The sequence below is a fragment of the Mirounga leonina genome, unplaced genomic scaffold (assembly GCF_011800145.1).
Source record: "Mirounga leonina isolate KUSES-001 unplaced genomic scaffold, KU_Mleo_1.0 Mir_174, whole genome shotgun sequence".
Classification (NCBI taxonomy): domain Eukaryota; kingdom Metazoa; phylum Chordata; class Mammalia; order Carnivora; family Phocidae; genus Mirounga; species Mirounga leonina.
The window spans coordinates 12,037,815-12,050,532 of record NW_023270451.1 but is presented as its reverse complement, the minus strand read 5'-3'; the positions used below and the strand labels follow the sequence as shown (position 1 = coordinate 12,050,532).

Sequence of the window (12,718 nt, the reverse complement as noted above, 5' to 3'; positions counted from 1 at the left end):
CATTTTAGAGATTAGACTTTATAACAGTGAGGAAGCACCAGAGAGAGAGAGTGACACAATTATATTTGAGAGGGTGGTGAGGAAGAGGTAGGCAGCGAGGATGATGCTCTTTTCTAATAAAAGCAGGCTTCAGGACAATGTAGTAATTAAAGTTTGAAGAGTATTTGTTTCTAGTACTCTTAGTACACCAGGCATACGTTTCTGGTAGACAGAGCTAATAGAGTGGAATTTAAGAGACTACTGGCGGAAGATGAGGGTGAGGAGAATGGAACCGTGAAGTAAAATTAAAGGAAACACGAAAGCAGGGGAAAGATGATTGGCCCACAAGTATCAGTTTAAGCCAATATTTATTTACAAATTCAGCACGAGACAAATGAGTTAGAATTTTACTGTAGATGTATTATATATGCTTTTAAAAAATTTTAGCATCTGCAAGCTATTTCAGTAATGTTAAAGGAAATAAAACATTTGAACATATAATTTAATAAATAGATAACTAATGATATTTTCTTCTTTAAAAAAATCTTAATACACATTTTCAAACCCTGACTATACCTCAATTACCTCATAAAAGACACTCAGCCGTGCCCAGCAGCACAAACATATATCCCCTCTCCATCTACAATGGTAAGTAGGATGGATAATACTGTCTGTAAAATGAACATGGAACCAGAAGTTCGAAGACACTCTTTGAGACTTGCTAAGCCTCACCCTGCCTCTGATTTCTCATCTATAAAAGGAAAATAATATTTGTGAACAGTATTATTGACTCTGTTTTACCTCATAGGCTTATTTTGAAGGTGAAACAATATATGCAGGAGTAGTTCCTACATTTTAAAGAATTATACAAATATGACGTGTTTTAGAAATTACAAATGTAAAAAAAATTAAAATGCAAAACTATTAGTGTCAAAATGTTTACTTAAAATTTCACTCCTGTTTTGTATTTTTTCTGCTAGTTTATTCAGTGTTTGGGAAATGTTTCAAATATTATTTAATACATGTTTTTGATTGGCAGAAGAAAGGAAAAAGTTGTGTAGTGAGTCACTTTCAGAATTAATTTGCTACAGGTTATTAGACAGCTATTATGTAAAGAACTAAAGCGCATGATATGGTTATTCTAGACACTGACTCACCAAAATTGTATCTTTATTCATTTTTGACAGCTACGTGTTTACCTGCCTTGCGTATTTTACAACTTTTTCTCTAGCCATTAGAAATAGTTAATAACATAGGGGATTATTTGTTTTTGTCCTCTAGTTTTTTTCTGACATCTTTCAGAATTTACCATTGACACTAAGGGCAAAAATAGTTCACCACACTGACCTATTAATGGGAACTCTCATTTCATTTAATTGGCATCCCATTTAATATGCAGCAACTCACACCTATTGAAAACAGCTTCCAGCAGTCTTGCTGGGTTCTGAGTGCTCCCTTCAGGGCCTGAAGGGGAGAATTCTCCTGGAAAGATTTACCATTTATCCTTTAAACTTTTTTTCTGAAGAGCACATTTGCAAACTACATGTCCTGCTTTCTCTCAAGCACAGGGGAGCCTTTTGAAAACCTTGTTCACACCACACTGAAACCAAAAGCGTAACCCACACTGCTAACGCTGGTGATGTCTTGTAAATTTAGGCCACGTTACCCAGACAGAAATTCAAGCCGTTAAAACACAGATAATGGAAAGCCAGTGTAAGTACTGACCAACATTCTCAATAAGGTTAAACACCAACATTACACATTACTTGAACCATAAGCGCAATTGCTTTGGGGTCATTGACAATGTCATCATGCCTCCAGTTTTCTGGTTGGTTTGGTGGCTGAATTCCACTTCATGGAAGAAAAGGCTATTACTCGCTTTTTAGTATTTTATTGGATTGTGCACTAAATTAAACACTGCATTTAACATCACAAGGAACTCTCAGTGCAAGAAACGTCATTCTTGAATTTATAGTTAATTTTGAGGTCAGCTTGATCTGCGCAGAACAAAGCAACAGACGTTTGGAATTTGCCTGTTTTCCGTTATCAATATTATCCAGTCTAAGATAAAATTTTTCTTTGTACCTCTTCTCAACAATTTCCACATCTCTGCTGTATGAAGTTGCAAAAATAATATATCGAGTCCTGAGGAGTTAAGATGAACCGAACCAGTGTGTCTTTCTTTCATATGTAGCTTTAACAGGGTAAAGAAAGCCTTCGCTCTAAAATCATGAAACGAAAGATCAGGTAAATTATTAAAAACTGCTGTCAAGTTAGTTGTTTGATAAAAATTAAGAACTCAGTCTTTACTCTTAGCTCAGTATTGAAGTTTCATTACCATACTCCACAATATCAAAAGAATACCTTATGCTCATTTAAAAAAAAAAATCAGTCATATGGAGAAATACTAACAAATGATTGTACCTCCGTGTCACACCTCCATATTACTTCAGATTACATATTATCATTAATAAGGTCATTGGGGATAAAACAAGCACCACTATCATTCTTCAGTATTTGATTTTATTTTTAATAAATGCCAGGGAGTATTCAGTTATATTTATCCTAACCCTTAATGTATTAATCCTGGTAAGAATCCCTATAAATTGTAAAAGTATATATAAAAATATACTATCTTCATTAAATAGCTTGGGAAATTAACATCTATTCTTCCTGTAGTTGTTTCAACAATGTAATAGTTTTACTAAAGCCAATGGCGATCAAAATATAGAAAAACAATAAGACCACGATGTTGCTTTACGAGCAGCCCTTCAGCATGCACAATTTATATATATTGTCTAGTTTCAAATCAGCACACTTGTCTACAGCAGTCTGTGAGTTCTTTCAGATACAAAGGAAAATAAGCAAAGGCAAAAAGAAAAAAAAATTGTTTCTAAAAAGATAGTATTTTTTCAAACATCACACACAGTTGTGCATTTATTATGTGCCAGGTACTTTATTTGATAGAAGGGATCAGAGATTAACATCACATGGGCAGTTTCCTTGAGAAAACCCTACAAACTAGTAGGAAGGAGAGTCAAACAGACAATTATAACGGAAAAGTAAATGATACGAAAGAAGAATTCATATGATGCTTGCTAGGACACAAAAAGGGAAAGGAGGAGATTCTAGGGCAGACAAAGAGGTCAGATCAGAATTCCTGGGGGTGCTAGAGTCTCTGCTGAATTTTTAATATTATATGGGCATTATTATCCTGAACACATAGATGAGCCCAAGTAAGAGATCTTCAGAAAGGGGCACCTGGGTGGCCCAGTCGTTAAGTATCTGCCTTCGGCTCAGGTCATGGTCCCGGGGTCCTGGGATTGAGCCCCACATCAGGCTCCCTGCTCAGCGGGAAGCCTGCTTCTCCCTCTCCCACTCCCCCTGCTTGTGTTCCCTCTTTCGTTGTCTCTCTCTCTGTCAAATAAATAAGTAAAATCTAAAAAAAAAAAGATCTTCAGAAAGCTGCAAGTAGTTCATAACCCCCAGCACCCAGTCTGTGAGAGTAGTTCCAGAACTGTCAAGGGTTCAAAGCACCTCTTCAGTATTTTGTTATAAATAATACAGTCTTCAAAATACACATTCCAGTAGTTTTCAAATTTAAGAAGTACCACACTCTACAATCCAATTGGTCGTTGTCTTTTTTTTTTCTTCTTTTGTATTATTTGAATCCTGGAGTATTATTAACCAAGTGCTATGGATGGATGAAATGACTATCTCCTCTAAAGATTGGGACCTTTCTTCTCTTTGTGCATAAAGATAATGGTGCTTCTTTAAAGCAGGGGTGTTTTAGTACTAAGTTTATCTTTTTTTTTTTCTTTTTATTCAGTAGTGGGCTACACAATTAGAAACTGAAGAACACATGCATTTATTTTTTTTATTTTTTTAAAGATGTTATTTATTTATTTGACAGCACAAGCAGGGAGAACAACAGAGGGAGAAGGAGAAGCAGGCTCCGAGCCTGACGCAGGGCCTGATCCCAGGACACTAGGACCATGACCTGAGCCAAAGGCACACGCTTAACTCACTGAGCCACCCAGGCACCCCAACACATGCATTTTTTAAATTAACATGCTAGTCTGTCCTTTATTCCTTTATTCAAAAATATGGATTTTTAGCAGTGATGTAAAAAGCAAGCAAAAAGTTTAACTCTTTCATTATTTTAAAATGACTCTACGTCGAGGTAGCTTTAGCCATTAATCAAATAAATGAGGTATTTGGAGTCTTCTGCATTAATAGTGAAAGGGTTCAGTCAAGGTACATGTGAGTTTGGACAGGAGGCATAGATCTCTGAGAATATTTGAGTGTCTGGCACTCATTTATTCTCAGGGTTAAATCTGAGGTTTTGTAAAAGAGGGTGTCCTTTTACAGACTCAGCTAGATGTACCTAGAATCAGGCCTCATACATAACTCAAAATTTCACCTGATTCTGGGTTCCCCTTCATTGTTTGCAAAATGTTAGGGTCATAGGCGTCTTTTTGAATATAGGATTCTGTTGATTCAATCAACTTCTCTTGAAAGTTGAAGACACTGATACATCAGATAATTGATACCTCAGACCTGTGCTGAAATTCACCAATCAACAGCCTCTCGAGACTAGATTATGATTTATACTTTTGAAAACCTGTGACTTTTCTAAGAAATTGTGACTTCATTCCCTTCATCTAACTACAGTCCTTTGAAGTCTGAGATTCTCTTGATCTTAGAATTCTTAGTTTGCATTTTCTCTGTTTCATCTACTTGACAGTTTAAACTTAATATATTGCACTGATTCGAATAAATAAGCAACACCCTTGTTTTTCACTTGCAGTTTCAATTTTAGTGTTAAAGGTATCTAATTTTATCCATTAGGTAAATCACCTTCATCTGTCATTCGTGATAAAAAGTTGAGTATCAGAATTTTGAAGTTGTAGAAAGTCTTGTTTTAAGAGAACAGTTCAGCATATCTTTTTAACAGCTTTCTATGACCAAATATTTGGACATTTGGCTGGATTAGAACAAATATAAAATGTATGTTCTACCAGCTTTTCTCAAGTAATCTCTAAAGTGGCAGTGACTAAAGGGTCAAACAAGTATTACATTCACACACTTGGTCACTTTCTCCTTCACATAATGCTGTGGGTCAGTTTTCCAAGTTGAGATGCAGACCCTTCACAGGTATTAGTTGGGCAGACCAATAATTCTGTCTCATTTGAACAAACTTTTTTTTCTCATGTCATTGCAAATTTGTCATCTCTGAGGAGCGAACACAAAAATGTCTCCCAATTATTTATGGGTATTATTGTTCTCTACTGATCTGTGTAAAGTGTGTAAGTAGGAAAAAAAAATTGGCTTAAAAAAAGTTTTGTGGCTTTTAGCCACCTCTGGGTCAGGAGCCTCCATTTGTTTCCTAGGCTGTGGTTCAATTCCAAGGATAAGACTGGAGGGTTATCAGGGTCAGGTTTTGGAATAGCAGGATCAGAATGGTGATTTTAGAATATCAAAGACAGAAAGAAAAGTATGTCAAATAAGAAGGGCAAGATCAGGGCAGAACAGATAATGGGGAGTAGGGAGGGTGGCTAAGAAAGTCAAATTCAAGTTTGAGAAAAGTGGCTGCAACCTCAGAGGTTACTCCAGACTTCAGGATTGTTTTGAGGTTCATGGTTCACAGATGGGCAGGGTTATTGGGAGACACCAGTGGGCAGTATCAGCAATATTCTGTTGCAGAGTAGTTGTTTATTTCCTACAAAATTTTCAATATTGATTCTTATTGTCACTTTTCCAAACTACTTTCTTTTACCCAAACCATTTAAGCACACTTGACGAATAATAATTATAAAAATACATTAATGAGAATTTTGAAATCTGAGAATATTCAGAGAAAATTTCTGTAGTTACGTGCTTGCAGTAGGAACCAATGAAGTAGTAGCTTTTCATAGAAATACTTTCAGGCTCTCATTTATGTGACACGAGTCTGAAATATTGCTCATGATGTGACGTTTATTTATACATCTATATTCCAGTGATTGTTTATGCAGCCATCATTCTCTAAATTATTAAAGTTAAATGTCTATACAAGAACATGTGATGAATAATAAACATGATTGGAAATAAATAATCCATATTGATAGAAAATTTTATCAGTTTCTTTTGCAGGCCCTTAAAAAAAATCACTAGTGGCCTTTGTTTTCACAAAGGCCATTTCTATATTTATCACTAAACCTCCCTTTTAGAAACCTTTTTTTAGCGTGTTTTCGTTCCTTTGGAATATTTCCCGGACACCTCTCAGAATAACCAGTACTGTCCGCTCACATGATAAAAACTGCTAACATCTTTCATTTCATCACCTGCATACTTCTTGGGAGGAGTGAGAAAACCCATATGGGCCTGTAAACCCATGTATTTATTTACAAAACCCAGTTTGGTCCTAAGTTACTTGATGATACTCACTGGTACACTGTTTACAATACCTGCTTTGCAAAAGGTCAGGTTTTTGTCTGTTTTATCTGAGCAATTAGATTCTTATTAAAGTTGGCAAATACATAATGGCTTTTCTGGTTTGTTTGTTTGTTTGTTTGTTTCAAGGATCCCCTGTTTCATCTGGAACTGCACAGGTCCGAAAGAGGAAGGGGCAGATGTCCTTTTGATCCCAGCTCCTCCTTCATCTCTACCTTAGTTGGTAATTATTGTTGCCACAGACATCAGTTGGTCGTCATATTGATTCTGAAACTTTGGTTAGGTTCTTCTGGTGTTTCTTTATAGGTGTAGACGAGTCATATTTATTTATCGGTGCTGAGAGCAATGATATTAGATTTCAAGTCATGCTAAATTGAACCAATTTGACTCTAAGATAAGTGCAGCTACTATGAAGTATGTGTGTCTCCTTCTGAAAACACAAATTGTTATTTAATATCTGATATAATACATCTTGTATTATGCTGTTTATTGTTCAAAAAATGCAGTTAGAGAAATACTTTATAAAAACCTGGCCAGAGAAACTGAACTATTGTAACATATGTTAGTTCTTTTTGTTTTAATTACTCTGTGACTTCAGGGAAACTTTTAATATTCTCTTCTTGGTGCTTTTCTCTGTATCAGTAGAATTCATCAGAAGACCATCTCAATTGAGAAAGTTAAAGTTATTTTTCTAAACTCCTGTTAATCTAGAATGTTAACTATAGAGGTTGACCAGTTCAGAATTCCATTAAATATCCACATTGAAATAATAGAATAAGCTGGCATGTCTGATCTAGATTTCCATTTGACTCCATTTAATTAGAGGAGGTACTTGAGTACCTCACTTAAGACACAATGAAATTATTTTTCTTTCTCGTTTATATTCTCAGGGTTTAAAAATGCCATACTTGGCAAAGTAGTCCAGCACTGTGATGGTACAGATGGATGAGTTCCCAAGTATAAAGTTGAAGAGAGCTCTCCCCGACACCTAACTAGGTGCTATGAGGAATCCTTTTTTCTCAGGGTTGCGAGGTTCTGATATAAGTATTGTACAGATGTACGGATTTCTATTATCACATTTGTAACACTTAAGAGTTATAGGCTAATATTAGGTCATCCTATTGGCAGAAAATGGGAAAGTATAAAATAACATGTGGGGACTTGCTATCCTAAAGAAAGGGTAAACACTTAAAACTCCCCACTGAGGAGTAATCAGAATACCATATGCTTGATTTTGAGTTGATACAGATATTCCTGTGTATTCTAGAAACTATATAGTCCCTGAACTCAAACAGACAGTTCATTTTGATGGGGAGTTTGCATCCCACTCTCTGTACTTGCCCATCGCAGTCATGGCACTTAAGTCCATGTAAGTAAATCTTTTTATGTATAATGGACCCTTGAACAACACAGGTTTGAACTTCATGGGCCCAGATATATGCAATTCTTTTTTTTTTTTTATAAATACAGTGCAGTACTATAAATGTATCTTTTCTTCCTTATGATTTTCTTTAACAACATTTTCTTTTTTATAGTTTAAGAATACAGTAGATAATACATAAAACATGCAAACTGTGTGTTAAATCAATTGTTAGGTTATCCATTAAGGCTTCTGGTCAATTAGTAGTTAAGTGTTTGGGGAGTCACAAGGTCTTATTCAAATTTTCAACTGCAAGGTCAGCTCTCCCAACTTCCTTGATGTTCAGGGGTCAACTGTATATCTGTAGAGCAAAGATCTTCTGTTAGCTCTAATTAATAGGGAAAGATTGATTTGCTTCAGCCCCATAATTTGAAAAGGCTCTAAAATGAGATTACACGTAGTAAGTAATTAAGTTCTTCTGGAACTTGCATAAAGAGATGTAATATTCTTAAAGAGTATAATATTTTAAAGAAAAATAGCATTTTAAGATAGCTAGCGTTCCTCCAACTTTGTGTGTGTGTATGTGTGTGTGTGTTATAAACAGAATATGAGGGAGACTTTATTTATTTTTAAAGATTTTATTTATTTATTTGACAGATGGAGACACAGTGAGAGAGGGAACACAAGCAGGGGGAGTGGGAAAGGGAGAAGCAGGCTTCCCGCCAAGCTGGGGGCCCGATGCGGGGCTCGATCCCAGGACCCTGAGATCATGACCCGAGCTGAGGGCAGGTGCTTAACGACTGAGCCACCCAGGCACCCTGAAGGGAGACTCTAAATATGAAAATAAGATTGCGTAAGTTTAAACTTCTGTAGGAATCAAAATCTTAGGAGGGACACTTTAAATGAATGCCAGATCCATAAATGTTAGAAATGGCAGTGTATGCATTAAAATACATGCATTTGATAGATAATTTTTTCTAATGCTTTTAGTGCTTTTTTGGGGGTAACTTCACAAATTTAAAATTTGAATATGTTTGGAAGAGATTTTCTTATCATTTCTTTTACTGTACAGGCCTCCTATAAATATTCACTGAATAGACTCAATATTCCTAAACAAGCAAAAAACAAATTTTGGGATATTATTCATAAGAATATTACAAGTGATATTGAAAGTGGAAAATTACAGAGTAAACACTACTTCTATAATGAAATCCTAAGAAGATTAGCACACCATTTAATTTTAACATTTCTTTTAAATGGTTTAAACAATTCCTTTAGTCACCCTGCCATTCACCACTAAGCCTCCCTGGAGCTTATTTATTCATGAAACCAGGAACTTAAAACTGAATTTTTTAAGAGGGGAAATATTACTGGAGGGACATTTCCAAGTGAGTTTCATTGAACTTCCAAATCAAATTACACTGTGCTGAAATGTGAAGTGCTTGCCATCTGGGTGGCTGTTTCGCGCATTCAGAAGAGAAATCAAATCATAAGAGCCCTCCAAACTAAACACAAATGTTATAGGAATAATCCCTCCAAAAAGAAGAAATAAAAATATAATTCTTCACATTTATCCACTAGCTTTCATCCCAAAGTACCTTTGAAAGATCATTCACTCCCTGTAGATACCCAGCAGCCGCTGAGACGGAAACCTGATAACCTACGTGAGCCAGCAGCTCTGAGAGAGAGAGGAAATAAGAATAATTCACCCAGTTGAAAAAACAGCAGGAATCTGGGCTGGAAAAATGGAGCTACCTGAGTTGGAATTTGGCAAACTCGGTGTAGCTTACTCCAACAGGGAAAGAATGCGTTATTGTGGTATTTTATGGCCACACATGTTCTCAGCTGACGGGATAGGACAAGACTCCAGCAAAACGATGACCATCTTGAGACCGCAATCCTTCTTTGTTTCTTTGTTAATTGTGGGCCACACTTCCCGTTGAGTGCCTGTTCACCTTAAGATGCGCTTTCATGAAAAGAAACTAGAATTTGGGGCGCCTGGGTGGCTCAGATGATTAAGCGTCTGCCTTCGGCTCAGGTCATGATCTCAGGGTCCTGGGATCGAGTCCCGCATCGGGCTTCCCGCTCCTTGGGAGCCTGCTTCTCCCTCTGTTTCTCTCTGTCTCTCATGAATAAATAAATAAAATCTTTAAAAAAAAAAAAAAGAAAGAAACTAGAATTTGTAACAATACTCATAAAGCTAACAAGGCCCCTAAAGAAAAAAAAATGTGCTGGCAAATCAAAGAACATCTTATCATTTCTTAACTTTAGATACAGTTTTCATTTCAGTTAACTTAAATTCAGTTGGCTGAAGATCACATGAACTAAAAAGATTACCGAAAAACTGAATAAAGAAAGATTATTTGCTAGGTAAAAGACAAGTTAACAAACATGTTTTAATTAAATTTATCATCTAATTTAGAAATGAAATGTTAGTATCTTGCAATGATGCCATGTGAAACAAGATTTAAGAAGTAAAACAACCTTGTTTAGCTATGTTCTGAATGCTCACACGTCCGTCGAAATGAAATCATACATTAATTAGGGTTGGTCTCCAAATGCCACTTGATATTAACATAATTTATCCTGGTGGCATAGAAATTCATAATGCAGGTGCAATATTTCTACATGTTTAGCCACATTTTCCCCTACCGTGATTACTAATTTTATATTAAAAATGGTCTTAAGTAAGTGTCTGAAGAATGTAAGACATTACACCTGGTTTTAAAAACACTTTGTTGAAACACTGGAGTATTTAGTAAAATAAATTGATGTATTACTTGCCTATACCTTTTGTTTCATCCAAAAATAGTACTTATATTGCTACCAAATTATTAGGTTTGGTGATTAGCCAAATGAAAATTCAGGAAATACAAATATATATATTTAAGGGAGGCAATGGTGAGCAAAGGGAGAGAGAGAGAATCTAAAGCAAACTCCACGCCCGGTGGGGAGCCCAACACAGGGCTCCATCTCAGGACCCTGACATCATGACCTGAGCTGAAATCAAGAGTTGGACACTTAAGTGAATGAGCCACCCAGGCACCCCAGGAGATATTTTATATCATATATCATTTTGGCCAGGAAGGAAAATATTGGCCGACTCTTTCATCAGCTCTGTTGGATTTAATATTGCAATATTCTTAATAAGTTTATAACACCTTCAGTAACTGCAGGATTTTCCTTATACTTTGCCTTCTCAATTCTATTGCTTTTTTTTTTTTTTTAAACATTTCATTCTGACCCCGATTTGTAGTTCCAGGTGTAATTTTATATTTACTATACTTGACATGACTATGGTACGCTCACATGCATGTTGTTAGCATTTGGGGGAAAACCACTCTAATTTGTCACGTACTTTTTCTTTGCTTTCAAAGTGTTAGCTTTGTTGTTAGGATATCATTTTTTAGGATGACTTCTCAACTTAAAGACTTAGTAAATTTTATTTCAACAAATAACCATGAGTAAGATATTTTAGGCACTGAAAATTTCTTTCTACACTCTTTTTGGTCCTATGTTACCTTTTTAAGCAAATAAAATTACAAAAGTTTATAGCCACTGAAATTTTATTCCTGTACTTTTATTCATAATAATAAGACCTTTGTGAATATATCTGCTCACTATATATTCTGTAAATTGAAGGTCAGTGTTTCCTGAATGAAAGGGAGCTGGAATATATGCAGAGGAAATTTAAGTGATTATTTTAAGCTATTAGTAGCATTAATTTTTTTAAAAAAATAAATGTTCCTTTTAAATTAATTATATCCAGGACAGAGTTATGAATGAATAGTTCTGGCACAAAATATGACTTAATAAATATTAGAAAAATAAATGAAAAATATGAATGAAGATAAAATGTATGTCTTTATAACTGCAGCCTCTATAAATGTAACAAATGAAGTGTGTTGCCTTATTTCTTGAATTCACCCCAATTGTACAGAAATTTAGACTTAAAGTCATTCCTTTGCCATGTTCCTGTCCCTAAAGAATGTCTATAATTTCTTATCCAACTCTCTTGCTCTCTCACATCTGGCAAAATGCCAATTATCCACATGCTTATTGTTGCTTCTGGCTATAACTACTAGTCTCTACAGCCCTCTTTGAATATTTTGCTTATCGATTCCTCAAAACAAACAAAAATTATAAGGCCAGGGGGCGCCTGGGTGGCTCAGTTGGTTGGGCGACTGCCTTCGGCTCAGGTCATGATCCTGGAGTCCCAGGATCGAGTCCCACATCAGGCTCCCTGCTCGGCGGGGAGTCTGCTTCTCCCTCTGACCCTACCCCCTCTTGTGTTCTCTCTCTCTCAAATAAATAAATAAAATAAAATCTTTAAAAAAAATTATAAGGTCAGAAGAAAAAAAGTCCAAACAACAACTATATAACTAATATAAGGATATATTCTGCCTGGTTACTTTTAGCATCCTAATCAGAGTGTGAATGTAAAGTGAGATGTGGATGTTGGAATATATGGATCACTCTTCTCCATCCTCATCCTCTTGCATGTATTTTGTTTCTATATGCAATAATGCCTGTTATAGTCATTCTACAAAATAATGCATCTGCTATTAGAATGATTTTCTAACAAAATTATACAGCTCAGTTATAAATTGAAGCAGTAAAATCGATCTTTAACCATGTGCTGTCCATGAGGCAAATATATTTCACATTATTTAGATGTGTAGACATTTACGACACAAATAGGAGAAATGCTTGAGTAAAACCTAAGATAAAAAGCATGGAAAACTGAATTTTATCTTACGACACAATTAAAATCTGTATTTCCAATGTGGTGACTAAAAACTCAAATTGATTAGTAAGTATACATTCCATGAACAAAGCTGTTGATAAGTTTCATAAAACATGAAGGCAATGAAATATGTTTAACTGAAACTTCAGTTAGAGTTCTGTAAAAAAGGAATTATGTAGAAAAGTATTGTAATGACG

The 12,718-nt window shown here is 35.5% G+C and overlaps 1 protein-coding gene across 1 annotated transcript in view; it reads left to right on the top strand.

Annotated features, from left to right (window-relative positions):
- The window catches only part of SEMA3E (semaphorin 3E), a 244,295-nt gene that overhangs the window by 185,056 nt on the left and 46,521 nt on the right, over positions 1-12,718 (top strand). Inside the window, exon 5 of the mRNA XM_035020473.1 lies at positions 6,544-6,637. Within this exon, the coding sequence (XP_034876364.1) occupies positions 6,544-6,637 (94 nt within the window). The remainder of the gene's footprint in view (positions 1-6,543; positions 6,638-12,718) is intronic.